Below are 26,525 nucleotides of genomic sequence, written 5' to 3'. Positions count from 1 at the left end.
GACTTTATTTTCAACATGCATTTTGAAATAATAACAAGAAAAATTAACGTTAAAAATCAATTTTAAACCCCACAACATCGTATTATTTATTATCTAAATATTTGTTCAGGAAAAGATGATGTTTGAGGATAATTTTATTACTTATCCAGTGTAATTAATTTGTACTGGTGGAACCAACATGCTAACATAACTTAGAATCTTGCACTGTAAGTATTTTCCTGGTGTAAAGAATCCACAGATAGCCAAATCATAGGCCTAGCCCTCCTTATCAATTTTCCCTTCATACGTTTTTCTTGGAAACAGCTTGTTCTGTTCATATTTCTGAGAAAATATCTCACAGACTTCCCTTCCCTGAGAGCTATATTCTTCAGACACTGGAGATGTGCAGAAGATTGCTGAGGGCCTTTCCTACCTGACCTGAGGGCTCTGAACCATCTTTTGGACCTGCTGCTGCTGCTAAGTCACTTCAGTCGTGTCCAACTCTGTGTGACCCCATAGACAGCAGCCCACCAGGCTCCCCGTCCCTGGGATTCTCCAGGCAAGAACACTGGAGTGGGTTGTCATTGCCTTCTCCAATGCATGAAAGTGAAAAGTGAAACTGAAGTCGCTCAGTCGTGTCTGACTCTTGGCGACCCCATGGACTGCAGCCTACCAGGCACCTCCATCTATGGGATTTTCCAGGCAAGAGTACTGGAGTGGGGTGCCACTGCCTTCTCTGACCAGGACCCTGGAAATTTTGCCTCCTGACTCTTACCGTTACTCAGTTTTCTTCCGATTCATTTTGGCAGCAACATTATTGATCATTCTGAAAATAATATAGAAATTTCTATGTCTAATTTAAAGCTGATATAACTATTTTATAAATAGTTTATATAATAGCTTTATGAAACAAATACAATATTCAAAATTATATGAGAAATTAGTAATAGTTCAGTTCAGTCGCTCAGTTGTGTCCGACTCTTTGCGACCCCATGAATCGCAGCACGCCAGGCCTCCCTGTCCATCACCATCTCCCGGAGTTCACTCCGACTCACGTCCATCGAGTCAGGGATGCCATCCAGCCATTTCATCCTCAGTCGTCCCCTTCTCCCCCTGCCCCCAATCCCTCCCAGCATCAAAGTATTTTCCAATGAGTCAACTCTTCGCATGAGCTTCAGCTTTAACATCATTCCTTCCAAAGAAATCCCAGGGTTGATCTCCTTCAGAATGGACTGGTTGGATCTCCTTGCAGTCCAAGGGACTCTCAAGAATCCTCTCCAACACCACACTTCAAAAGCATCAATTCTTTGGCGCTCAGCTTTCTTCACAGTCCAACTCTCACATCCATACATGACCACAGGAAAAACCATAGCCTTGACTAGATGGACCTTAGTCAGCAAAGTAATGTCTCTGCTTTTGAATATGCTATCTAGGTTGGTCATAACTTTTCTTCCAAGGAGTAAGTGTCTTTTAATTTCATGGCTGCAGTCACCATCTGCAGTGATTTTGGAGCCCCAAAATATGAAGTCTGACACTGTTTCCACTGTTTCCCCATCTAATTCCCATGAAGTGATGGGACCAGATGCCATGATCTTCATTTTCTGAATGTTGACCTTTAAGCCAACTTTTTCGCTTTCCTCTTTCACTTTCATCAAGAGGCTTCTTAGCTCCTCTTCACTTTCTGCCATAAGGGTGGTGTCATCTGCATATCTGAGGTGATTGATATCCCGGCAATCTTGATTCCAGCTCGTGTTTCTTCCAGTCCAGCGTTTCTCATAATGTACTCTGCATAGAAGTTAAATAAGCAGAGTGACAATATACAGCCTTGACATACTCCTTTTCCTATTTGGAACCAGTCTGTTGTTCCATGTCCAGTTCTAACTGTTCCTTCCTGACCTGCATACAGATTTCTCAAGAGGCAGGTTAGGTGGTCTGTATTCCCATCTCTTTCAGAATTTTCCAGTTGATTGTGATTCACACAGTCAATATAGCGATGTCATTATATGCTGCGTTTTTTAATTATATTTTAACATTAAAATAATAGATTAAAAACCCATTCTAATTACCTTCCCTGTTAAATTCCTTGAATCCTCTGCATTTTTATCCTGCATTGTTATTTACTCTAACAATAATAGTTTAGTTTTTCATCTATTTAAGCATCTTCTTTTCCTTTAGGGCCTGAGAAATGTGTTCTCTTCAGATTTCATATCTTTTACTCTCCCCTCAATATTGCTCTGCTGATTTCTCTAAAAGTCTCAAATTATATACTCTTACTATTTGGGGAATTTAGAAAAATAACCTTTCAATGTTCCTACCTGTGCCCTTCCTGATGGATGCCTGAGCCATTATCTTTCTGTTTTCTTAGTTATTTAGTTCATATTAAGAGAGAGAAAAAGCCACAACAATTAGCATTAAGGCAGTTAGTAACTTCAGCCATTTAAATATTCTTGAACAATTCTGCAGCAGAAATTTAATGCTATTTATGACATCAAGTGTACATAGAGACAATTAAATGAGCAAATTTAATATCAGAAGACTCTGCTCTAAAAAACAAAACAAAACAAAACTCTGCTCTATCAGTTGAGTAAGACACTATTACCCTTTATGTCCTTTCCTGGGCCATTCTTTAGTGCTTTTTGTAGTAGATTCACTACTGTATTATAGATCAATAGTTCTCTAAATAAATCAGCTTCCTTCTACATAGGCATTATGTAGTCCACTTTTTTTAAATCTAAAACACTAGGATGAGCGGTAAAAGAATGATAAATATAACATATAAAGAAAGAATAAGTAAATGATAACAAATTAAGAAACAATAATGATAAATGATAAGATCTCCAGAAACAGTAAATAAAATGCAATCGACCAGTTCTAACAAAAATACTCAGATGTTGCATTTTATAGTTATTTGGATTTAACTTGAAGATAAAAAATTGATGATAGCTCTAATTTCATTAGACTTGCATAGAAACACATAACCCTCCAAAAATGTGTGTATTCAAACAGCTGCTATATATTCAACACTTAATTTAAAGTCCTATCTAAGTAATTCCACATGTATTATTTTATTTGTTTCCATATCCTTTGGCCTTGTAAACATATAATCTCCATTAAAAATAAACATTCTGAGGGCAAAAAGGTTTACAGAACTGGCCCAAATGTACCCAAACAAGTGATAGACCACAGCTTGTCTTAAACTTGGTAGCCTGCATCACAACACCCATAATTTTACGTACTACATCACAATTTAAAATCACCTGTGAATATGCAAAAATGTGAATTATAATTCTCAGTCTGTGTCAATCTCTTGAAAATCCTGGCAATGGTAATATCCTTCTCTCTATGGAGAAAAACCCATTCAACAGCTGGTCAAAATGTGACATAAAATTTCTAAGTCTTACTTCTACATCTAAGAGAGAGAGATGTTGCAATCCTGGTAGATGTGGTAAAGAATTTTCCCTACTGATTCTCAAACACTGTCTTCACTGTGGTCTCAATGAAAACATAACGAAGCAAAACTTTCATCCTTGACCTGTAAGTGGAATTTAAACAGGTTTCCCTGAGAGGTCATGAACCTTAGGATTGAATCTCAGTTTCCCTCAGGGTATGGACATTTCCCATCATTATACTTTTCCAAGACGCAGTTATTTATGGTTTGACTTCTTCAAGTGTAAAAATTGTATGACCCCAATCAGTCAGTGTTTTGTTGTGTTTTTTTTTAGGGGGGGGGGGGGGGGCTTCTCCTGGGCTTCTGTTTCTAGGTGCTTTCAATTCCCTTCATATTCAGAAAGAGAAAACTGTATAAATTAGGACAGAACATAGTCCCTTTGCAGACTGCGGTGAAATGTCTGTTTATTTACTAAATGCAAAAAATGAGTTCTGGGATAAGGCAGAGCACCAGTCACAAAGGCGGGTACTGTGTGGGGACTAGAGCAACAGTCATGCTTACTAAAAGTAACAACTTTTATGTGTGAATGTTTTTCAGGAAAAAGCTATTCATTAACCCAGAATCTGCTTTTCTTCTCTCTGTACATGATCTTGATATGCCATAATTTTAAAATTAAAAGTACAAGGGGTGGTCCTAAGATGGCGGAGGAATAGGATGGGGAGACCACTTTCTCCTTCACAAATTCCTCAAAAGAACATTTCAACGCTGAGCAAACTCCACGAAACAACTTCTGAATGCTGGCAGAGGACATCAGGCAACCAGAAAAGCAGATCATTGTCTTCAAAAACAGGTAGGAAAAAATATAAAAGATGGAAAAAGAGACAAAGGAGGTGGGGAGGGAGCTCCATCCCAGGAAGGGAATTTTAAGAAGAGAGGTTTCCAAACACCAGGAAACACTCTCCCTGCCGAGTCTGTGGTGAGCCTTAGAAGCACAGAGGGTAACATAACAGGAAGGAAAAATAAATAAATAATTCAAACCAAACAAGCCCAACAGTAACCACCACCACCCCCCCCCCCCCCGCCCAGTGGAAAAGCAGCACAGATGCCTGCATCCACCACTAACAAGTAGGGGCAGGGCAGGGAGGCACAGGAGGCACGGGCTGCAGTGCTTTGTAAGAATCGGGCAGGAACGCCCCATGCGTAACAAGAGCGAACTAACTTGGGCTAGCAAACCAGACTGTGGGATAGCTACCACGCGAAAAGCTTGAACATAAGACAACGCCAGGACCGCGCACAGAACAAAGGATGGAACAGAAATAGCCGGCTGCAGACCATCCCCCGCCAGGGACAGGCAGCCAGAGCCTAAGGGCTGGAAAGAGGCAATCGCAGCCCCAGAGAGACTTTACCTACCAAACTGCAAGCAGGCTTCTTTGCTAAGACTTCTGGGGGTGCTGGACAGTCACCATCTGCCTCACAAGGGGTGCCAGTGGTACACCCAGAAAACTGAGCAGCAGAGACAGGAGAGGCGACAAGTCGCCATGACCGCGCTCGCCAAACACCTGAGCTACTCGGACCTGGGAAGGGCACAAAACGAAGTCCCAACCGAATCTGCACCTCTGAGGGCTACCTGAGTGCCGAACCTGAGCGGCTTAGACCGGGGAAGTGCACGCAGCCTAGGGCCGGCCTCAGACGGTTCCTGGCTGAGCATCGTAGAACCAGAGTGGTTTGTGCGCCTCGAGCAGGGACAGGCCCAGCGGGGATGAGACACTGCATGCACACGACAGTCTTGTTTGCAGCATCCGCCCCTCCCCACAGCACGACTGAACAAGTGAGCCTAAAAAAAAAAAAAAAAAAAAAAATGTCCACCCTGTGTCAGGATGGAAACCAGACACTGAAGAGACCAGCAAACAGAAGAAGTTAAATAGAGGGAATCGCCTTGGAAGTGACCCCACACTGCCCACAACACCAGAGAAAGGGCCAGATATATCTTTGCTATTTTTACAATCATTCCTTTTTTTTTTTCTTTTTTCTTTTTTTTTTTATAAAGGATCAATCCAAGAAGAAGATATAACAATTATAAATATATATGCACCCAAATTAGGAGCACTGCAGTATGTAAGACAAATGCTAACAAGCATGAAAGGGGAAATTAACAATAACACAATAATAGTGGGAGACTTTAATACCCCACTCACACCTATGGACAGATCAACTAAACAGAAAATTAACAAAGAAATGCAAACTTTAAATGATAGAATAGACCAGTTAGACCTAATTGATACCTATAGGACATTTCACCCCAAAACAATGAATTTCACCTTCTTCTCAAGTGCTCACGGAACCTTCTCCAGGATAGAGCACATCCTGGGCCATAAATCTAACCTTGATAAATTTTTAAAAATCGAAATCATTCCAAGCATCTTTTCTGACCATAATGCATTAAGATTAGATCTCAATTACAGGAGAAAAACTATTAAAAATTCCAATATATGGAGGCTGAACAACACACTTCTGAATAACCAACAAATCACAGAAGAAATCAAAAAAGAAATCAAAATATGCATAGAAATGAATGAAAATGAAAACACAACAACCCAAAACCTGCGGAAAACTATAAAAGCTGTGCTAAGAGGAAAGTTCATAGCAATACAGGCATACCTCAAGAAACAAGAAAAAAGTCAAATAAATAACCTAACTCTACACCTAAAGCAACTAAAAAGGGAGAAATGGAGAACCCCAGAGTTAGTAGAAGGAAAGAAATCTTAAAAATTAGGGCAGAAATAAATGCAAAAGAAACAAAAGAGACCATAGCAAAAATCAACAAAGCCAAAAGCTGGTTCTTTGGAAGGATAAATAAAATTGACAAACCATTAGCCAGACTCATCAAGAAACGAAGAGAGAAAAATCAAATCAATAAAATTAGAAATGAAAATGGAGAGATCACAACAGACAACACAGAAATACAAAGGATAATAAGAGACTACTATCAGCAATTATATGCCAATAAGATGGACAACGTGGAAGAAATGGAAAAATTCTTAGAAAAGTACAACTTTCCAAAACTGAACCAGGAAGAAATAGAAAATCTTACAGACCCATCACAAGCATGGAAATTGAAACTGTAATCAGAAATCTTCCAGCAAACAAAAGCCCAGGTCCAGACGGCTTCACAGCTGAATTCTACCAAAAATTTAGAGAAGAGCTAACACCTATCCTACTCAAACTCTTGCAGAAAATTGCAGAGGAAGGTAAACTTCCAAACTCATTCTATGAGGCCACCATCACCCTAATACCAAAACCTGACAAAGATGCCACAAAAAAAAGAAAACTACAGGCCAATATCACTGATGAACATAGATGCAAAAATCCTTAACAAATTCTAGCAATCAGAATCTAACAACACATTAGAAAGATCATACATCATGACCAAGTGGGCTTTATCCCAGGGATGCAAGGATTCTTCAATATCTGCAAATCAATCAATGTAATTCACCACATTAACAAATTGAAAAATAAAAGTCATATGATTATCTCAATAGATGCAGAGAAGGCCTTTGACAAAATTCAACATCCATTTATCATAAAAACTCTCCAGAAAGCAGGAATAGAAGGAACATACCTCAACATAATAAAAGCTATCTATGACAAACCCACAGCAAACATTATCCTCAATGGTGAAAAACTGAAAGCATTTCCCCTAAAGTCAGGAACAAGACAAGGGTGTCCACTTTCACCACTACTATTCAACATAGTTCTGGGAGTTTTGGCCACAGCAATCAGAGCAGAAAAAGAAATAAAAGGAATCCAAATTGGAAAAGGAGAAGTAAAACTCTCACTGTTTGCAGATGACATGATCCTCTATATAGAAAACCCTAAAGACTCCACCAGAAAATTACTAGAGCTAATTAATGAATATAGTAAAAGTGCAGGATATAAAATCAACACACAGAAATCCCTTGCATTCCTATACACGAATAATGAGAAAGTAGAAAAAGATATTAAGGAAACAATTCCATTCACCATTGCAATGAAAAGAATAAAATACTTAGGAATATATCTACCTAAAGAAACTAAAGACCTATATATAGAAAACTATAAAACACTGATGAAAGAAATCAAAGAGGACACTAATAGATGGAGAAATATACCATGTTCATGGATTGGAAGAATCAATATAGTGAAAATGAGTATACTACCCAAAGCAATCTACAGATTCAATGCACTCCCTATCAAGCTACCAGCAATATTTTTCACAGAACTAGAACAAATAATTTCAAGATTTGTACGGAAATACAAAAAACCTCGAATAGCCAAAGCAATCTTGAGAAAGAAGAATGGAACGGGAGGAATCAACTTGCCTGACTTCAGGCTCTACTACAAAGCCACAGTCATCAAGACAGTATGGTACTGACACGAAGACAGAAATACAGATCAATGGAACAAAATAGAAAGCCCAGAGATAAATCCACACACATATGGACACCTTATCTTTGACAAAGGAGGCAAGAATATACAATGGAATAAGGACAATCTCTTTAATAAGTGGTGCTGGGAAAACTGGTCAACCACTTGTAAAAGAATGAAACTAGATCACTTTCTAACACCGCACACAAAAATAAACTCAAAATGGATTAAAGATCTAAATGTAAGATCAGAAACTGTAAAACTCCTAGAGGAGAACATAAGCAAAACACTCTCTGACATAAATCACAGCAGGATCCTCTATGATCCACCTCCCAGAATTCTGGAAATAAAATCAAAAATAAACAAATGGGATCTAATTAAAATTAAAAGCTTCTGCACACAAAGGAAACTATAAGCAAGGTGAAAAGACAGCCTTCGGAATGGGAGAAAATAATAGCAAATGAAGCAACTGACAAACAACTAATCTCAAAAATATACAAGCAACTCCTGCAGCTCAATTCCAGAAAAATAAACGACCCAATCAAAAAATGGGCCAAAGAACTAAATAGACATTTCTCCAAAGAAGACATATGGATGGCTAACAAACACATGAAAAGATACTCAACATCACTCATTGTTAGAGAAATGTAAATCAAAACCACAATGAGGTACCACTTCACACCAGTCAGAATGTCTGCAGTCCAAATGTCTGCAAGCAATAAATGCTGGAGAGGGTGTGGAGAAAAGGGAACCCTCCTACACTGTTGGTAGGAATGCAAACTAGTACAGCCATCATGGAGAACAGTGTGGAGATTCCTTAAAAAATTGCAAACAGAACTGCCATATGACCCAGCAATCCCACTGCTGTGCATACACGCCAAGGAAACCAGAATTGAAAGAGACACATGTACCCCAGTGTTCATCGCAGCACTGTTTGTAATAGCCAGGACATGGAAACAACCTAGATGTCCATCAGCAGACGAATGGATAAGAAAGATGTGGTACATATACACAATGGTGTATTACTCAGCTGTTAAAAAGAATACATTTGAATCAGTTCTAATGAAATGGATGAAACTGGAGCCAATTATACAGAGTGAAGTAAGCCAGAAAGAAAAACACCAATACAGTATACTAACACATATATATGGAATTTAGAAAGATGGCAATGATGACCCTGTATGCAAGACAGCAAAAGAGACACATATGTGTTAAGTGGACTTTTGGACTCAGAGGGAGAGGGAGAGGGTGGGATGATTTGGGAGAATGGCATTGAAACATGCATACTATCATGTAAGAAACGAATCGCCAGTCTATGTCCGATGCAGGATACAGGATGCTTGGGGCTGGTGCACGGGGATGACCCGGAGAGATGTTATGGGGAGGGGAGGTGGGAGGGGGGTTCATTTTTGGGAACACATGTACACCCATGGTGGATCCATGTCAATGTATGGCAAAACCAATACAGTATTGTAAAGTAAAATAAAGTAAAAATAAAAATTAAAAAAAATTAAATTAAAAGTACAATTTCCAGACCTTAAAGAAAATTTTCTATTTTTATTTTAATTTTTTAGAGACAGATTGGCAGTTTATTTACTCTGATGGAATGTAGCATTGCAATTGAAGCTGGAGGGAAAATCGGGGCTTAGTTCATGAAGTCCCTGCAGAGTCTATACCAGTGAATGTGCCCCTCTATATACTCTTATATTCTACCTAGTTTTAATGTTTAGTCATACTCCCCAGAAAGGAGCAGTATTGAAGTGATTCATCAGAAAGGTAAATATTTGTAATTGCCTAGACTTCATTTGCACATGGTATTAAGGGACAAGTGCTATTATACGTTCAATGAAATTTTAGATGCTTTTCCTGACATGGGTTAGCCATCTGACATGGACCACTCTCCTAGAGGGGATATTTTAAAATTATGACTCAACAGCAGGACCCAGCAATTAATCCTGGAGCCCTGGTTCCTACTTCAAAACACATGTACCATTTTCTACTTTATTCCAAGTCCTGGTTTACTTAATCCTTTATTATTTGCCTCAGCTAGAGGAAGTGAGTGGGATAAGAAATAATATTGTGATGATGGCATGGGGCAGATAATGTAACAGGTATGTTATAGAAACAGGGTAAATTCAGAGAGACCTTACAAATCAGAAAAGAGAGAAGGACACAAGGAGCAAAAAAGCACAAAGAGTGTGTAAAATGAGAGGATGATGTGGAGGTGAGTTAAGAGACAATATGGCTCTTTCAGAATTTATCCAGTAGTCCATGCTTCCTGGCAGATTAAAATTTCTTCCTGGTCATTAATTAATTAAATTATAGCATTTATATTAAATCTACAAATATAGAGAACTCAAGTCTGGACCATTTCTTCTGTTCTTTAGGATTATTTATTCATGGGAATATAGCAAAAAAAATTACAAACTAAAGCTTTGTGATATGTTCTAACAACTAGTAAATCTAGTTTCCTATCTAATTTTCCTATTCTTCTCTCCTTTTGTCACCAAGCTAATTTAAAGACAGGCACATATGCATATAATTTTAGAACTGTTATATCAATTTCCATGAAAATATGCTTTGTCATTGGGGCCAGTTTAAGAAATCGATTAGTCATTCAGGTGGAAATGCCATGGAGGAATTTGGATTTCCAGGTCTCAACCTCCAAGAATCATTGCTCAAAGAAAGTGTGCCAAGAAAGACGGGATGAAACACTGCTGGTGGATTTTGTAGGATGAGAAGTGAGTGATGAGAGTTATGTTGAATAACATGGAGGGCACTGGTGACCCAAAAAAGAGAAATTTAACTGAAGTGTGGCTGAAAGGATTTAAACAGAACAGAAGAAGAGAAACGGGAGACAAGTGTTCGAGAATCTCTTGTGTTTTGTAAGAAAGAGTAGAGAATTAAATGGAAGAGCAACTGATGAAGGAAAAGGAATCAATGAAAGATTTTACGTGAAAGATGAAGGGTATAACAGATTTGCTTCCTTGCTGATGTAAAATTATCAAATAGAAACTGAAATGTAGATAAAATAGATTTAGAAGCTATTTTTAGACCAACGCCCTCACGCAAACAAGAAGGAAATAAGGTCTAGAGTACAATAAAGAGGTTGATTGCTTTGCATAGGAGCATAGATAGTGAATGCATTTTTTTTTTAGTTTTTTATTTTTTAAATTTTAAAATCTTTAATTCTTACATGCATTCCCAAACATGAACCCCCTCCCACCTCCCTCCCCATAACATCTTTCTGGGTCATCCCCATGCACCAGCCCCAAGCATGCTGCATCCTGCGTCAGACATAGACTGGCGATTCAATTCACATGATAGTATACATGTTAGAATGTCATTCTCCCAAATCATCCCACCCTTCTCCTCTCCCTCTGAGTCCAAAAGTCCGTTATACACATCTGTGTCTCTTTCCCTGTCTTGCATACAGGGTCATCATTGCCATCTTCCTAAATTCCATATATATGTGTTAGTATACTGTATTGGTGTTTTTCTTTCTGGCTTACTTCACTCTGTATAATCGGCTCCAGTTTCATCCATCTCATCAGAACTGATTCAAATGAATTCTTTTAACGGCTGAGTAATACTCCGTGAATGCATTTTTAAGAGTAGGTAAGAAGGTAGCAAATATCTGAATGGGTGCTGGAAATTGGTAGACATAGTTGTAAGAGTCTAAGGAAGTTCCCTTCAGATGGCTTACATTTTCAGAGTGAAATAGGAAGTAAGCTTATTTAATGTCTCCAAATAAGTTGGATGTTTGCAGTAGTTTTTTTGATTTTTAGACCAATACTCTCCTTCAAATTAAAATGCTATCTTATTCCTAAATTTAAAATAAAATAAAAATAAAATAAAATGCTATCTTATTCCTACTTTGTAATGTCTTTGTATCATAAATAGTATTGAAATTTTCTACTGTAATACACAGATTATTTACAATAAATTATCTACAGTGAGTTTCCTTAAAAAAAAAAAAAAAAAGCAGCAAGACCAAGATTTGTTTCAAAATAAGAGCATTAAAGAACAGAACAAAAAAGGCAAGCAGTGAGCTGAAAAGTAATATGTTTAGTGAATAAAGCTGTTTCATGTGAAGAAATTAGGGAGACCTACAGAAGAGAGAACAGGTTTGTGGACTCTAATTGCAGGTAATAACTTCAGCATAAATGGTCAGAATGACCTTACTTTGTACCAGAAGCGTGGCCGCTACGACAGACTGTGCAGAAGCATGGCCAAGAGGAGCCACCCCAGGCCGGAGGTCAGGGACAGCAGCCGCTAGGAGTTACTTTGTAATAGAAAATGTAAATTCTGTACCTACTTTGATGCTGGAGAATTACCAAAAATATTATTTATCTTTAGGGATCTCATTATGAACCTTCCAGTTCTCATAATTAAAATAGTAAAAATGATCATCAGAAAGTTTTCACAAAGATCAACATTTACAAACTGTCAGCAGCTTTTTCTTCTTTGACATGAGGCAATAAAAATAATTATTAGGTGAATTCAGATGTTCAATTTTTAGATATTATAGGCAGCCAGTAAACATCATCTCTGTTATGAGGTAGCAAAAATCAAATGGACACTCTGTGCAAAGATGCGCGCATGCATACCAAGTTGCTTCAGTCATATCCTACTCTTTACGACCTCATGGAGCCCACCAGGCAAGAATACTGGAGTAGGTTGCCTCGCCTTCCACCAGGGGATCTTCCCGACCCAGGGTTGGCACTAGCGTCTCTTCTGTCTTCTGCATTGGCAGGCGTGCTTTTTCCCACTAGCGCCATCTGGGAAGCCTATGTGCAAAGAAGTTTGATGCCAAATTGCTGAGTTATCCATAAACACACGAAGGATTTGATTTTTAATTATTCTTCTAGTCAAAATTATTCTTTTGCCAATCATTCTTTTTGAACTTAGAAGTCAAAAAATAACAGATTTCTTTATCAGAAGAAACCTGTGTAATTTTCATATCTCACCTTGCATCACATTCCTTCCTGTCAACTGATTATCTTCAGTTCAGTTCAGTCTCTGACGTATCCGACTCTTTGCAACCCCATGAACAACAGCATGCCAGGCCTCCCTGTCCATCACCAACTCCTGGAGTTCACCCAAACTCATGTCCATTGAATTGGTGATGCCATCCAACCATCTCATCCTCTGTCGTCCCCTTCTCCTCCTGCCCTCAATCTTTTCCAGCATCAGGGTCTTTTCAAATGAGTCACCTCTTTGCATCAGGTGGCCAAAGTATCGTAGTTTCAGTTTCAACATCAGTTCTTCCAATGAACATCCAGGACTGATCTCCTTTAGGATGGACTGGTTGGATCTCCTTGCAGTCCAAGGGACTTCAAAAGCATCAATTCTTTGGTGCTCAGCTTTCTTTGCAGTCCAGCTCTTACATCCATATATGACTACTAGAAAAACCAGAGCCTTGATTAGATGGACCTTTACTGACAAAGTAATATATCTGCTTTTAATATGCTGTCTAGGGTGGTCATAGCTTTCCTTCCAAGGAGCAAGAATCTTTTAATTTCATGGCTGCAGTCACCATCTGCAGTGATTTTGGAGCCCCCCAAAAATAAAGTCAGCCACTGTTTCCACTGTTTCCCCATTTATTTGCCATGAAGTAATGGGACCGGATGCCATGACCTTAGTTTTTCTGAATGCTGAGCTTTAAGTCAACTTTTTCACTCTCCTCTTTCACTTTCATCAAGAGACTCTTTAGCTCTTCTTCACTTTCTGCCATAAAGGTGGTGTCATTTGCATACCTGAGGTTATTGATATTTCTCCCAGCAATGTTGATTCCAACTTGTGCTTCCTCAACCCCAGCATTTCTCATGATGTACTCTGCATATACGTCAAATAAGCAGGCTGACAATATGACAGCCTTGACATACTCCTTTTCCTATTTGGAACCAGTCTGTTGTTCCATGTCCATTTCTAACTGTTGCTTCCTGACCTGCACACAGGTTTATATTTCCCATATGCCAGGTGAGGGGGGCAGTTTTAAAGGGATCAGTATCTCTCTAGTGACAGGCAAAGCAAAATCTGGAGGAAATGAAATGTCATTTGGATTTTCAAATTCAACTCTATGATGTAACAGCAAGAAAAAATTTCCCACAGTTAAATAAACATTTAGGAGAATCTGGAGATCTTTTCATTGAAATGTTAAAAATGTTACATATTTTTTGAATAAATGAATCAATGAATATTATTATAGCATTCTTAGTTGTTTAATACCTTTCTGTGAATTTCCACATATATCACATTTCTAATGGCAGTCAACTGAGAAGGGCAATGAGAAAAACACCAAAGTTTTCATGAGATGCTAGAAACTAGAAATCACTAGTAACTAGAAATCATGGACGCTAAGTGAAAGTGAAAGTGATAGTCACTCCGTCCTGTCCGGTTCTTTGCTACTCCCTGGACTACACAGTCCATGGAGAGCTCCAGGCTGGAATACTGGAGTGGGTGGCCTTTCCCTTCTCCGGGGGAATCTTCCCAACCCAGGGATCGAACACAGGTCTCCCACATTGCAGGCAGATTCTTTACCAGCTGAGCCACAAGGGAAGCCCATGGAGACTAAACGAAGGGGGAAAAAAGCATTTAAGTGCAACTGTGTGCTAGATATCTAATCTATGGAGAGAGAAAGTGAGAGATTAACTGCATCTTCTCAACAATCCTTATAATTTAGGCATTCAGTTCAGTTCAGTCGCTCAGTCGTGTCCGACTCCTTGTGACCCCATGAATCGCAGCACGCCAGGCCTCCCTGTACATCACCAACTCCCAGAGTTCACTCAGACTCACATCCATCGAGTCAGTGGTGCCATCCAGCCATCTCATCCTCTGTCGTCCCCTTCTCCTCCTGCCCCCAATTCTTCCCAGCATTAACATTCTTATTTTAATAAATAAGCAGCCCATCTGTTGATGGGGAATGTGTGAATTGCTACAAATTTTAGGAAAGTAATCTGACAATACTTACTGGAAGTTTTAATGTGCCAACCTTTAGATCCAACAATCCTACTTCAAGATATATTTTCTTAAAAAATGAAAGCACCTATGCATAATGATATATGTACAAGGATGTTTATTACAGTATTGCTTTCAGTGGTAAAAAAAAATAAAATTAACCAATTAGAAGTCACATCAATAAAAGCATACCACAGAATAATGTGTACAGTATGATCTTATTTTTGTTTTAAAAAAAAAAGATAATGGGTTTTATGAAAAACAAAATCTATATACAATGTATATATATGAAAAAAAAGAGAAATTTAGGTCTCTATAGAGTTACTTTTTTCTCATAAAGGGCATAGCTACAGACACTAGATTCTGAAATATGTTGACTCCCAGTGTAAGTGATTCTTATTCTGCCTCTTTAAAGGAGAAATAACAATAGCAGAGAATTTTGGCAGTGCTGTAGCCCTTATTAACTAGTAAACTACTAAGCAAAGTGCTAATCCGAGATTGTGCTTGCTTCCAAACATCTTTGGAAAAGACACTGGGAAACATGAATCAGATAATTCTAACGTCTATATTTCATATATATATATATATATATATATATATATATATATATGTATATCAGTTCAGTTCAGTTCAGTTCAGTTGCTCAGTCGTGTCTGACTCTTTGCGACCCCATGAATCGCAGCACGCCAGGCCTCCCTGTCCATCACCAACTCCCGGAGTTCACTCAGACTCACGTCCATCGAGTCAGGGATGCCATCCAGCCATCTCATCCTCTGTCGTCCCCTTCTCCCCCTGCCCCCAATCCCTCCCAGCATCAGAGTCTTTTCCAGTGAGTCAACTCTTCCCATGAGGTGGCCAAAGTACTGGAGTTTCAGCTTTAGCATCATTCCTTCCAAAGAAATCCCAGGGTTGATCTCCTTCAGAATGGACTGGCTGGATTTCCTTGCAGTCCAAGGGACTCTCAAGAGTCTTCTCCAACACCACAGTTCAAAAGCATCAATTCTTTGGCACTCAGCTTTCTTCACAGTCCAACTCTCACATCCATACATGACTACTGGAAAAACCATAGCCTTGACTAGACAGACCTTAGTTGGCAAAGTAATGTCTCTGCTTTTGAATATGCTGTCTAGGTTGTTCATAATTTTTCTTCCAAGGAGTAAGCGTCTTTTAATTTCATGGCTGCAGTCACCATCTGCAGTGATTTTGGAGCCCCCCAAAATAAAGTCTGACACTGTTTCCACTGTTTTCCTATCTATTTCTCATGAAGTAATGGATGCCATGATCTTCGTTTTCTGAATGTTGAGTTTTAAACCAACTTTTTCACTCTCCTCTTTTACTTTCATCAAGAGGCTTTTTAGTTCCTCTTCACTTTCTGCCATAAGGGTGGAGTCATCTTATTACATATATATATATATATATATATATATATATATATATATATATATATATATCCCCCTACTTTTTGGTATTGATTTGTATAAAGAAAAAACAAGTTACTTTTAGACTTATATTCATTCAACAATATTTATTAAGCATAGCATGAAGCAATAAACACAATCTCTGACCTTACAAGGATTACAAATTTGTTGGACGGAAAATGGAAAACAAAAGCCAAGAAATAATTGCTAAAGTTTAGTTTCTGACATTGATACTAAGGATGTAATCAGATGAGGAGTTAAACAGTGACCTAGAAGAAAGTCATCAGGGAAAACGTCTAAGGAGATGACAGTTCATCTGAAAGAAGAAAAAAAAAAATAGTACCAGAGAATAACTCTGGGAAAGAGATTTTCACGAGTGAGCAGTGTAAGAAAAGCAAAAGACACAAACTAGAAAAGGCTTGAATTATTCAAAAGGCAGGAGAAAAATGTCGAGAGAGAAAGAGAAAGTGGACAGAGCCTTGTGAGAAAAGGAATGGAGCACACACTGCACTGGGGGGGGGGGGCGGGTAATAGGATTATAGAATCTTAGCCTGATTTGCATGATTAAATGATGCCAGTGACTACTGTATCCTCAATAGATCGGAATGAATGGGAGGGTAAAAGCACATTGTCCTTGTAAGAAAGAACTGCTCTTAGCATGTAAGTTAATGACCACGCAAGACCCCTTGTTTCATCCACAGTTTCCTCGTGGCGTTTTTCACCTCCATGTTCCTCAAGGTGTAGATCAGGGGATTTAACATGGGTGCAACAATGGTAAAGGACACAGCCATTGCTTTGTCTATGGGGTAAGTGACCACAGGCCTCATGTACAAGAAAATACAAGGCCCGAAGAACATGAAGACCACCATGAGGTGGGAGCCACAGGTGGAGAGGGCTTTATGCCGCCCTTCAGAGCTGCAGGACTTCAGGGAGCAGAGGATGACTACATAGGAAGTGATGAGGATGAGGAAGATGGCCACACACATCACCCCACTGTTGAGGATGACTAAGAGGCCCAGGATGCGGGTGTCCATGCAGGCCAGTTTCAACAGTGGGAACAAATCACACATAAAATGATCAATGACATTAGGGCCACAGAAGGGAATTTGATACATGAAGAGAAGCTGCACTGTTGCATGGGTCAGTGCCCCTACCCAGGACCCTCCCAGTAGTAAGCAGCACATCCGAGGCCTCATGATGGTCATGTAGTGCAGGGGCTTACAGATGGCCACGTGGCGGTCATAGGCCATCATGATGAGAAGGATGATGCCCACTCCACCAAAGAAGTGGTCAATGAAGAGCTGGGTCATGCAGGCTTTGAGGGAGATGGCAGTGCTCTCAGAAAGGGAGTCCGCAATCATCTTGGGGGCAATGACGGAAGAGTAGGTGACATCCGTGAGAGAGAAGGACATAAGGAAAAAATACATGGGGGACCTCAGACTCTGACTTGTAACCACAGTTACCACAATGAGGAGGTTTCCCAAAATGGTTGACACATACATGATTAGAAACACAGCAGAGAGTATTTTCCGCAGCTCTGGATTCTTTGCAATGCCCAAAAGAATGAATTCCGTCACATTGTTGGGATTCCCCATTTACTGTGGGCTGATGTAAGTTTATCTCTCTGAGCTGGAAAATCTACAAAAGAATATTATTCTAAATTAGTAATTATTACAAATTTGAGATTTTTATTTTTTGGATTCTCTCTCACACCCTTTTGACTTACCTTTTCCTTCAGCCATCAGTACAGCAACTAGCTGCAAACAATCGTATCCTGATAACACCTTGATCCTTGTCATTCCCCGTATAACACCTCTCACCAGTGTATCTCTTGCTTTTGTGACACTTGCTGCTTGAGACACTTAGAAGACCCTGCTTCATCACCCTGGGACGTCAACCATGTGGCGATATGGAGAATTAACATACCTTTAGGAAATTCTAGATCACCAGTCGATAGGAGCCAGTGGATAAATGGTAACCAGCCTAGCACAATCTAACATTCAGATCTGCTCCTCTCCTGTTTCACTCTCCCCCATTCACTGCCTTCATTTTCTTTTCCAAAATGAACTACCAACACACAAGTCCTCTTAGCTGCTGCCTTTTAGGAACCTCAAGCTAGGAAGCTGAACTTAATATATCCCTGGACATACCTAGTAACCTCAGAACATTTTATTTCATCTCATTTGTTTCATATTCTTATTGATTACTACAATGTTCTAGTTGAAGGGCTTGCAAAGCAGGTAGGTCATATCCCAAGGGCTCGCCACTTAGTAAGAACTATGCTCTTTTCATCTGCATTTCTCCCTATCAAATTAGATTATTATTGCATACTGTGACTCTTCAACAAATCTCTCTTGTGTATCAGGCACTAGACTATCCCATGAAGCATTTTCTGAATTTTAGAGATAAGATACTGAGGCAAAAATGGGTGGAAAAATGACAGCAAGCTCCCAAAGATAATAAACACTGAGGCCAAGTTCAAGCCCAGGTTTTCCTGCATCAAAATCAATACCAACAATGACCTATATTGCTCCTTTTAGTATAACGTTGAGTACTCAGTATGAAAGAGATACTGAAAATTCAATAATTTCTATATCATGACAATACAGAGAGGCAAATTCATGCTACCTATGCTTATCTTACTCAATAATTCTACAATAAAATTCAATGATTAATTCAATGATGAGACTATAATGAAGAATATGTTTTTACTATAAATATAATCCTGAAACCATGATTTATAACCTTTAACTAACCTCTCAAAATTCTAATTATTTTCCAAAGATGCTGATTAAAGAAAACAAAAGCTTAAATCTCTTTCTTTGCTCCAGGAAGATCCAGATTCAACTCGGCCAGCCTAATCCCAGCAGACGAGACTGAGTCAACATAAATCCTTTCTTCCTTTTTTTTTTTTTTTTTTTTGTGAAGGGGTGCACTCAGATAAAGCCAAAGATTCTAAAGAATAATAAAAATCTTAATAAAGGAACTAATCTATTTCGCACTCACTACGTGACAGCAAGGTGTGTGGTCTGTTATTTGCATTATTTACATTTATTTTCATATCACTTGGGACAGGGTACTGTCACAGATCTCATCTTGAGGATGAGGAAACAGAAGTTTAGACGCATTGAGCACCTCAGTTAAAAAGAGCAGAAATTACAAATCCATGTCATCTCATTTTAAAACACAAATTCATAGTCGTTGTCTTATACCACTAAAGAAATGAATAGTGGCCTCCATTGACTAAATGCAGTTGTTACCACAGTTGGATGATGAGATGGTAAGACAAGTGCTTCATTAGCCAAGGTCTCTTTGTGAGGGATACTCAAGCAGAGGCTGTCTTGGTGGACCTCTGTTAGAGATAATTGCTTTAAATGGGGATGCAAACTGCAAAGTCTCTGAGACTCCTGTAAACACCTAAGACCCACTTTTAGGATTATCCTATTACTACACAAAATTATACAATTTTCGGGACACTCTTTGCAAATATACAATGTAGATTAGCTTCAATCACTCTCATCTCCAGTCTAAGAACTTCAAAAAATTTTAATGCACAAATGAAGTAGAAAGGACATGTTCTTGGAAATCAGGAAAGCTGGGTTTTATTCCCGGTTGTCCCTCTCACTCCGAGGTTATGTTGTTACATTGTTCACTATTCTGGGCCTCAGTTTTCTCATCTAGAGAATGAGGCAGCTATGGCAGGTTATTAGAGAACTGGGGTTCGAAGGAGCCAGCATAGAGACTCTGTTCCCTTCAAACACAGCAGCTCAGCTCTTATCTACGTTAAATGTTTACAATTCCAAGTAATGTTTCCTCTGAACTGTCTCATGGCTTCAAATATTTTAAAACAAAATGTACTATACTAAGATAACAAAGCCCTTCTATTTCAATATATGTTGACTACTAGTTCACATCTCAGCTTTCTATTTTGAAATTCAAGACTCCCCAACGAAAGCAGTCAACCTCATCTTTTTCTACAATTCCCTCTCACTGCCATAAAGCCCATATCTAACTGTCAGAACACATTTGTGTTTTGTGCAGTGTGTAAATCCATGGGGTCAAGAATGAACAACACAATTGTACACTGCAGTCAAGTCATTTACTGACTACACAACCTATAAATTCTGTAAAAATAAAACAAAGCAACAACAGTTCAATAAGTGTTAAGGAGTTATTATTTGAGCGTACTGTGCTAAAATCTTTATGGTTTTCTGTTTTAGTTCCCACAAAACCATTTGAAATAGGACCTAGCATTATCCTGATTTTCTTTCTTTATTATTATTTTTTTTTTTTTACTTTACAATATTGTATTGGTTTTGCCACACATCAACATGAATCTGCCACGGGTGTACATATCCTGATTTTCTAATGCAGCGAATAAGGTTTCAGTTCAGTTCAGTTCAGTTGCTCAGCCATATCCGACTCTTTGTGGCCCCATGGACTACGGCATTCCAGGCCTCCCTGTCCATCACCAACTCCCAGAGTTTACTCAAACTCACATCCAGAGTCACTGATGCCATCCAACCATCTCATCCTCTGTCATCCCCTTCTCCTACTACACTCAATCTTTCCCAGCATCAGGGTCTTTTCAAATGAGTTAACTCTTCACATCTGGTGGCCGAAGTATTGGAGTTTCAGCTTCAACATCAATCCTTCCAATGACTATCAGGACTGATTTCCATTAGGATGAACTGGTTGGATCTCCTTGCTGTTCAAATGACTCTCAAGAGTCTTCTCCAACACCACAGTTCAAAAGCATCAATTCTTCAGCCCTCAGCTTTCTTTACAGCCCAATTCTCACATCCATACATGCCTACTGGAAAAACCATAGCTCTGACTAGATGGAACTTTGTTGGCAAAGTAATGTCTCTGCTTCTTAATATGCTGTCAGGTTGGTCATAATTTTCCTTCCAAGGAGCAAGCATCTTTTAATTTCATGGCTGCAGTCACCATCTGCAGTGATTTTGGAGCCCAAAAAAATTAACTCTGTCAGTTTCCACTCTTTCCCTATCTATTTCCCATGAAGTGATGGGACCAGAGGCCATGATCTTAGTTTTCTGAATGTTGAGCTTTAAGCCAACTTTTTCATTCTTCTTTTTCACTTTCATTGAGAAGCTCTTTAGTTCTTCTTCACTTCCTGCTATAAGGGTTGTGTCACCTGCATATCTGAGGTGATTGATAAATATCTCCTGGCAATCTTGATTCCAGCTTGTGTTTCATCCAGCCCAGCATTTCTCATGATGTACTCTGCATAGAAGTTAAATAAGCAGGGTGACAATATACAGCCTTGACATACTCTTTTCCGTGATTGGAACCAGTCTATTGTTCAATGTCCAGTTCTAACTGTTGCTTCCTGACCTGCATACAGATTTCTCAGGAGGCAGGTTAAGTGGTCTGGTATTCCCATCTCTTGAAGAATTTTCCGCAGTTTATTGTGATCCACACAAAGAGTTTGGCATAGTCAAAAGCATAAGTAGATGTTTTTCTGGAACTCTCTTCCTTTTTCGATGATCCAACTGATATGGGCACTTTGATCTCTGGTCTTCTCCCGTTTCTAAATCCAGCTTGAACATCTGGAAGTTCATGGTTCATATATTACTGAAGCCTGGCTTGCAGAATTTTGAGCATTACTTTACTAGCGTGTGAGATGAGAGCAATCGTGCAGTAGTTTGAGCATTCTCTGGCATTGCCTTTCTTGGGGCTTGGAATGAAAGCTGACCTTTTCCAGTCCTGTGCCCACTGCTGAGTTTTCCAAATTTGCTGGCATATGAAGTGCAGCACTTTCACAGCATCATCTTTTAGGATTTGAAATAGCTCAACTGGAATTAGTGTATATATCTTGCTCAAAGCTCAAAGCTTGTGTGATTAAGTTGATACCTCAGCTCACTGACCACAGCCCCTCCCCAAATTTTACATCCTGTCTCACAAAACTGTCATGAAAATCAAAGGATGTAAGAGACATGAGAATGTTTGGAGAGCACTATCCAAATATTCATTATGCTTATCTTCCATTCCTATAAGCTTCTGGCCTCCCCTTCCCATGTTCATGTCATTTGTTAAACTAATCCATTACACTCACCTTTCAGCCTCACATCATCTCCCAAATCTCCTTCACCTGTTATTCTGTATCTGTATCTGTATGTATGTATGTATCTGTATCTGTATGTATGTATGTATCTGTATACATGTATCTATATAGCTTGCATATCAGAAGTAATTCATTTATCTCCTTTCTTAGCTAAATTTTTTAAAAAAAGATTAATGTTTATGAAATAAATTTAAAAAGTGATGCAGCAAAAAGTTGGAGGTCTTTCTTAATAAACATTTAACCAGTTCATCAGATTTTTAAAAAGATAAATTTTAAAGAAATATCAAATTTTCCAAATCAATTTATTTACAATAAAATAAAATATACTATACAGCCCATGGAATTATATAGGCCAGGATACTGGATTGGGTAGCCATTCCCTTCTCCAGGAGATCTTCCCAGCCCAGGGATCTAAGCTGCACCTCTTAGGTCTCCTTCATTGGCAAGCTGATTCTTTACAACTAACATCACCTGGGTCTATTAAATACTAAATTGATAAAAAGGGTATCGGTTTAATTACTCCTGAACACTTAATAAGATGTAAGTTTCTGAACTGACTTTAAAAGAAACCTTCAAAATCAACTTACTTCCTAAAACATTCTTCTAGCCAAAAGTAGAATATTTATAATTAAATAATTTATTTTCATAAATTGTAAAAGAAAGACATGCCCTATGAGGAATAGCTTAAATAGATAGATAGATAAAAAGGTTAAAGTAAAAAACCTTCTCCCAACCATAAGCACTCACTCATTTGATCCTCTATTAACAGTTTAGTAAATGCTCCTAAGATATGCATTTGTATTTGGTATATATATCATCATTGATGTGTTTTACTCTATATGAACATATACAAAATATAATTCACTTAAAATTCTAATGACAGCTTGTGTGAGCATTATCTGTCAATACTGATGAATTTTCCTTGATTTTAATTGTTGCATATTATTTCATTTCATTGTTACAATATAATTCCTTTAGTCCATTTTTGCTTGAAATTTATTTCCGTTTTAATATTTTGCCTTACAACAGATACACAATGAACACCCCTTACAGACATCTTCACTTATTTCTGTTGGAGAAATCTATGTCATCATCAAAACAAAAAATACACATACATTTACATTTGACAGATTTTGTAGCATTGCTCTCAAAATCCTGAAGTATCTTTTATTCCCCAAAATAGTATATTAAAAACTAATTTTCCCCACATCTTTGCCATCATTAAATATTAGGAACCTTGAATATATTAAAAATAATGATACAGAAAATCATCTCATTTTAATTTGAGTCTTCAGATCATTCAGTCTTAGAATCTGATTGGTGATATAAACAACAAATGTTAGTCTCCAGAGTTAAAGCTGTGCTGCATGCCTGTGAACTAATTCGTTCATTCATGTTCAACTCTTTTGTGACCCCACAGACTGTAGCCCACCAGGCTCCTCTATCCATGGAATTTGCCAGGCAAGAATACTGTAATGGGTTGCCATTTCCTCCTGCAAGGCATCTTCCCAACCCAGGGATCAAAACCATGTCTCCTGCATTGTCAAGCAGACTCTACCCTTGAGCCACCAGGGAAGCCCAAATTAAAGCGATACAATATCTATATAGAGATATATGACCTATGGGTGCTAAGTCACTTTAGTCATGTCCAACTCTTTGTGACTCTATGGACTGTAGCCAGCCAGCTCCTCTGTCCATGGGATGCTCCAGGCAAGAATACTGGAGTGGGTTGCCATGCCCTCCTCCAAGGGATCTTCCTGATGCAGGGATAGAAGCTGTGTCTCCTGCGGCTCCTGCATTACAGGCAGATTCTTTACCACTGAGCCACCATCTATACACATACCCCAATCAAACTAATAATAAATTATTTAGTATATTCTATATATCAGATATTTTGCTATCACTTAATGTATGTTTTCTCACTTAGTCCTCACATCTAACTATGATGAGACGCATTGTATGACTGAGCTAAAGGCAAATGATTAATTTGCTTAAGGGTATACAGTCAGTAATTAAGAAAGCCCGGATATGAACCCAAGAAGCCAACTCTAAGTTGATATGTGTTTCTTGTGTCTGAATTTCTCATGGAGCTTAATGATTTATTCAATACAATCTTGGATAACAGGAAGTGATAGCAAGGTACTTAGGGAGAGCCTCTGGGTCAGCATTTTTAAGTGTCCTATGTTTCTTAGAAGACTCATGCCTGAGCACAGGCTTCATCAACAGACTGTCTCTAGTGAAGGACTTTAAAAGGATTATTTCTGTCCCTAAGTCTCCCTTCCTTCACTTGCTTTCCTTGAAAGAGGAATAGACATGTAATTATATACAGCAGCATAATTTGGGATAGAAATTAGTATATCATTGTAGATACAAAAATTAATTCTTCCTTGAAATAACTCCAGAGGCAGGGGGCTTCAACCCTGAACAACCATTTGCTTCACCCTCAGGACCAGTGCTGACACCACCTTTATAGGCAGAGCTCCTCAGAAATAAACATCTGTGTTTTAACATATATATAGATATGCAAATTTAATATGTATTATATATATATAAATTTAATATATGTATTGAATAACCAAAATCAATAATTTATCAGAACAGAAAGAAAAAAATACTATATAAGGTCTTTGTCAAAGGTGACTAATAGCAAAAGAAAGGCAATTGGTACAAAAGGAACACAGAAATTTGTCTATGTGTACACACAAATATGTTGCTTGTATACTACATATACACACAGAATGTTGCTTAAAAGAAGGGAAACACAATCTTGTCTAAAACTATCCTATATGTACCAGCTACTCCCATTCCTCCCTTTTCTAAGACAAACCGCTGACACGTAAACACACAATTTATTTGCTAATCTTATGAGCTGGATAGAGACCAAAAGGTAGACACTTAAGTTCTGGTAAGTTGCCCAAAGAGTTTAAAGTAAATTAAGCTAAAAATTGTTGATAACTCAAGACTTTTCAACCTGAGGCTAAAATTTGTTTATACAGACAAAGCAGGTTAGCAACTAACATCTTAAATAAAATTGTATATATATCTGATTCAGTAATTTCAGTGACCTCAAAACAGTAATTCAAATTAATAAGACCACGTTTAAAGCTCAAAAAAGTTGTGAAAATCATCTCCAAAACTCAGTTTCATGTCATCTAAATACCTGATGATCTCTGTAACCAGAAGGCAGTGAGTGTGTGAGTAATTTTCTAAGATCATGTCAGAGTAATCAAAAGTCTGACTCCATCCAGGAGATACTTACATGAACTTTTCTCTACAAAAGGTCTAGAAATCATGATGCATTATGGTTGCAACTTAGAAAATTCAGGTATGGAATGAAGTAAATCTCACTGGAAGCAAACATCCTGTCAGTCAATGGGAGGTAATTTTGATAGGACCAGAGTCTCTAATGATTTTGAAAAACACATTTAAAACATATCTAAATGTCCAAGGATGTATATAGGAAACAATCTCTGTGCATAGGAACAGAATTTAAATGTGAAAGTTTTCTAAAAATAGGCAGCCAGATATAAACAGTTTGCAAAATCATTCATGGAACTGCCTGCCATTTAGCTATATTTGAGTTTAATTTGTAAACAGTTTCCAATACATATCTTAGAAAAAAACATCATTACCTAAGATGCTTTCCTTGGGCAATAGACTTGGGTTAAAGGGGACAGAGTGTTATTTTAAAATGACACAGGATTTCAAAAAGTGTAGACTTGCATCAGTTCAACTGAACCCCTTTGAGGTTGGGTCTCTACTGACTGAGGCTCTAATCACCATACCTATGAATCCCCATCCACTCCTGCAATGATCCACGTTTCCCAGGAGTGGAGCCTCAATGGAGCTAGGCCAAACTGATGCTCCAAAAACAGACAACCACATCATGGTGAGGGATAACTACTGAGTTATTTGTTAGACTAAGGTCTCTTCAATTACCACACAATGATTCATCTGCCTGAAAATAGAGATGAAGAAAAGTCAGTGGGACTTATTCTTGACCGCCTCGCTAGCCCCAGGGCTGAATTTTTCCATTACCTGCTCTGGAGTTCTCTGCATCCTTTTTTAATTTATTTATATTAATTGGAGGCTAATTATTTTACAATATTGTATGGGTTTTGCCATACATTGACATGACTCAGCCATGGATGTACATATGTTCCCCATCCTGACCCTCTCTCCCACCTCCCTCCCCATCCCATCCCTCAGGGTCATCCCAGGGCACCAGCCCTGAGCACCCTGTCTCATGCATCGAACCTGGACTGACTATCTGTTTCACATATAATAT

General features: G+C 38.5%; 1 protein-coding gene across 1 annotated transcript; it reads right to left on the bottom strand.

Annotated features, from left to right (window-relative positions):
• Positions 1-16,814: 16,814 nt before the first annotated feature.
• Positions 16,815-17,744, bottom strand: LOC101104781 (olfactory receptor 4C6-like). The gene has a single exon (XM_004016767.2). It carries the CDS (start codon positions 17,742-17,744, stop codon positions 16,815-16,817), a length of 930 nt encoding a protein of 309 aa, XP_004016816.2.
• Between the last annotated feature and the right edge of the window lie 8,781 nt (positions 17,745-26,525).

Source organism: Ovis aries, chromosome 15 (assembly GCF_016772045.2).
Source record: "Ovis aries strain OAR_USU_Benz2616 breed Rambouillet chromosome 15, ARS-UI_Ramb_v3.0, whole genome shotgun sequence".
Taxonomy (NCBI): Eukaryota; Metazoa; Chordata; class Mammalia; order Artiodactyla; family Bovidae; genus Ovis; species Ovis aries.
This window is presented reverse-complemented; position numbering and strand designations above follow the sequence as displayed.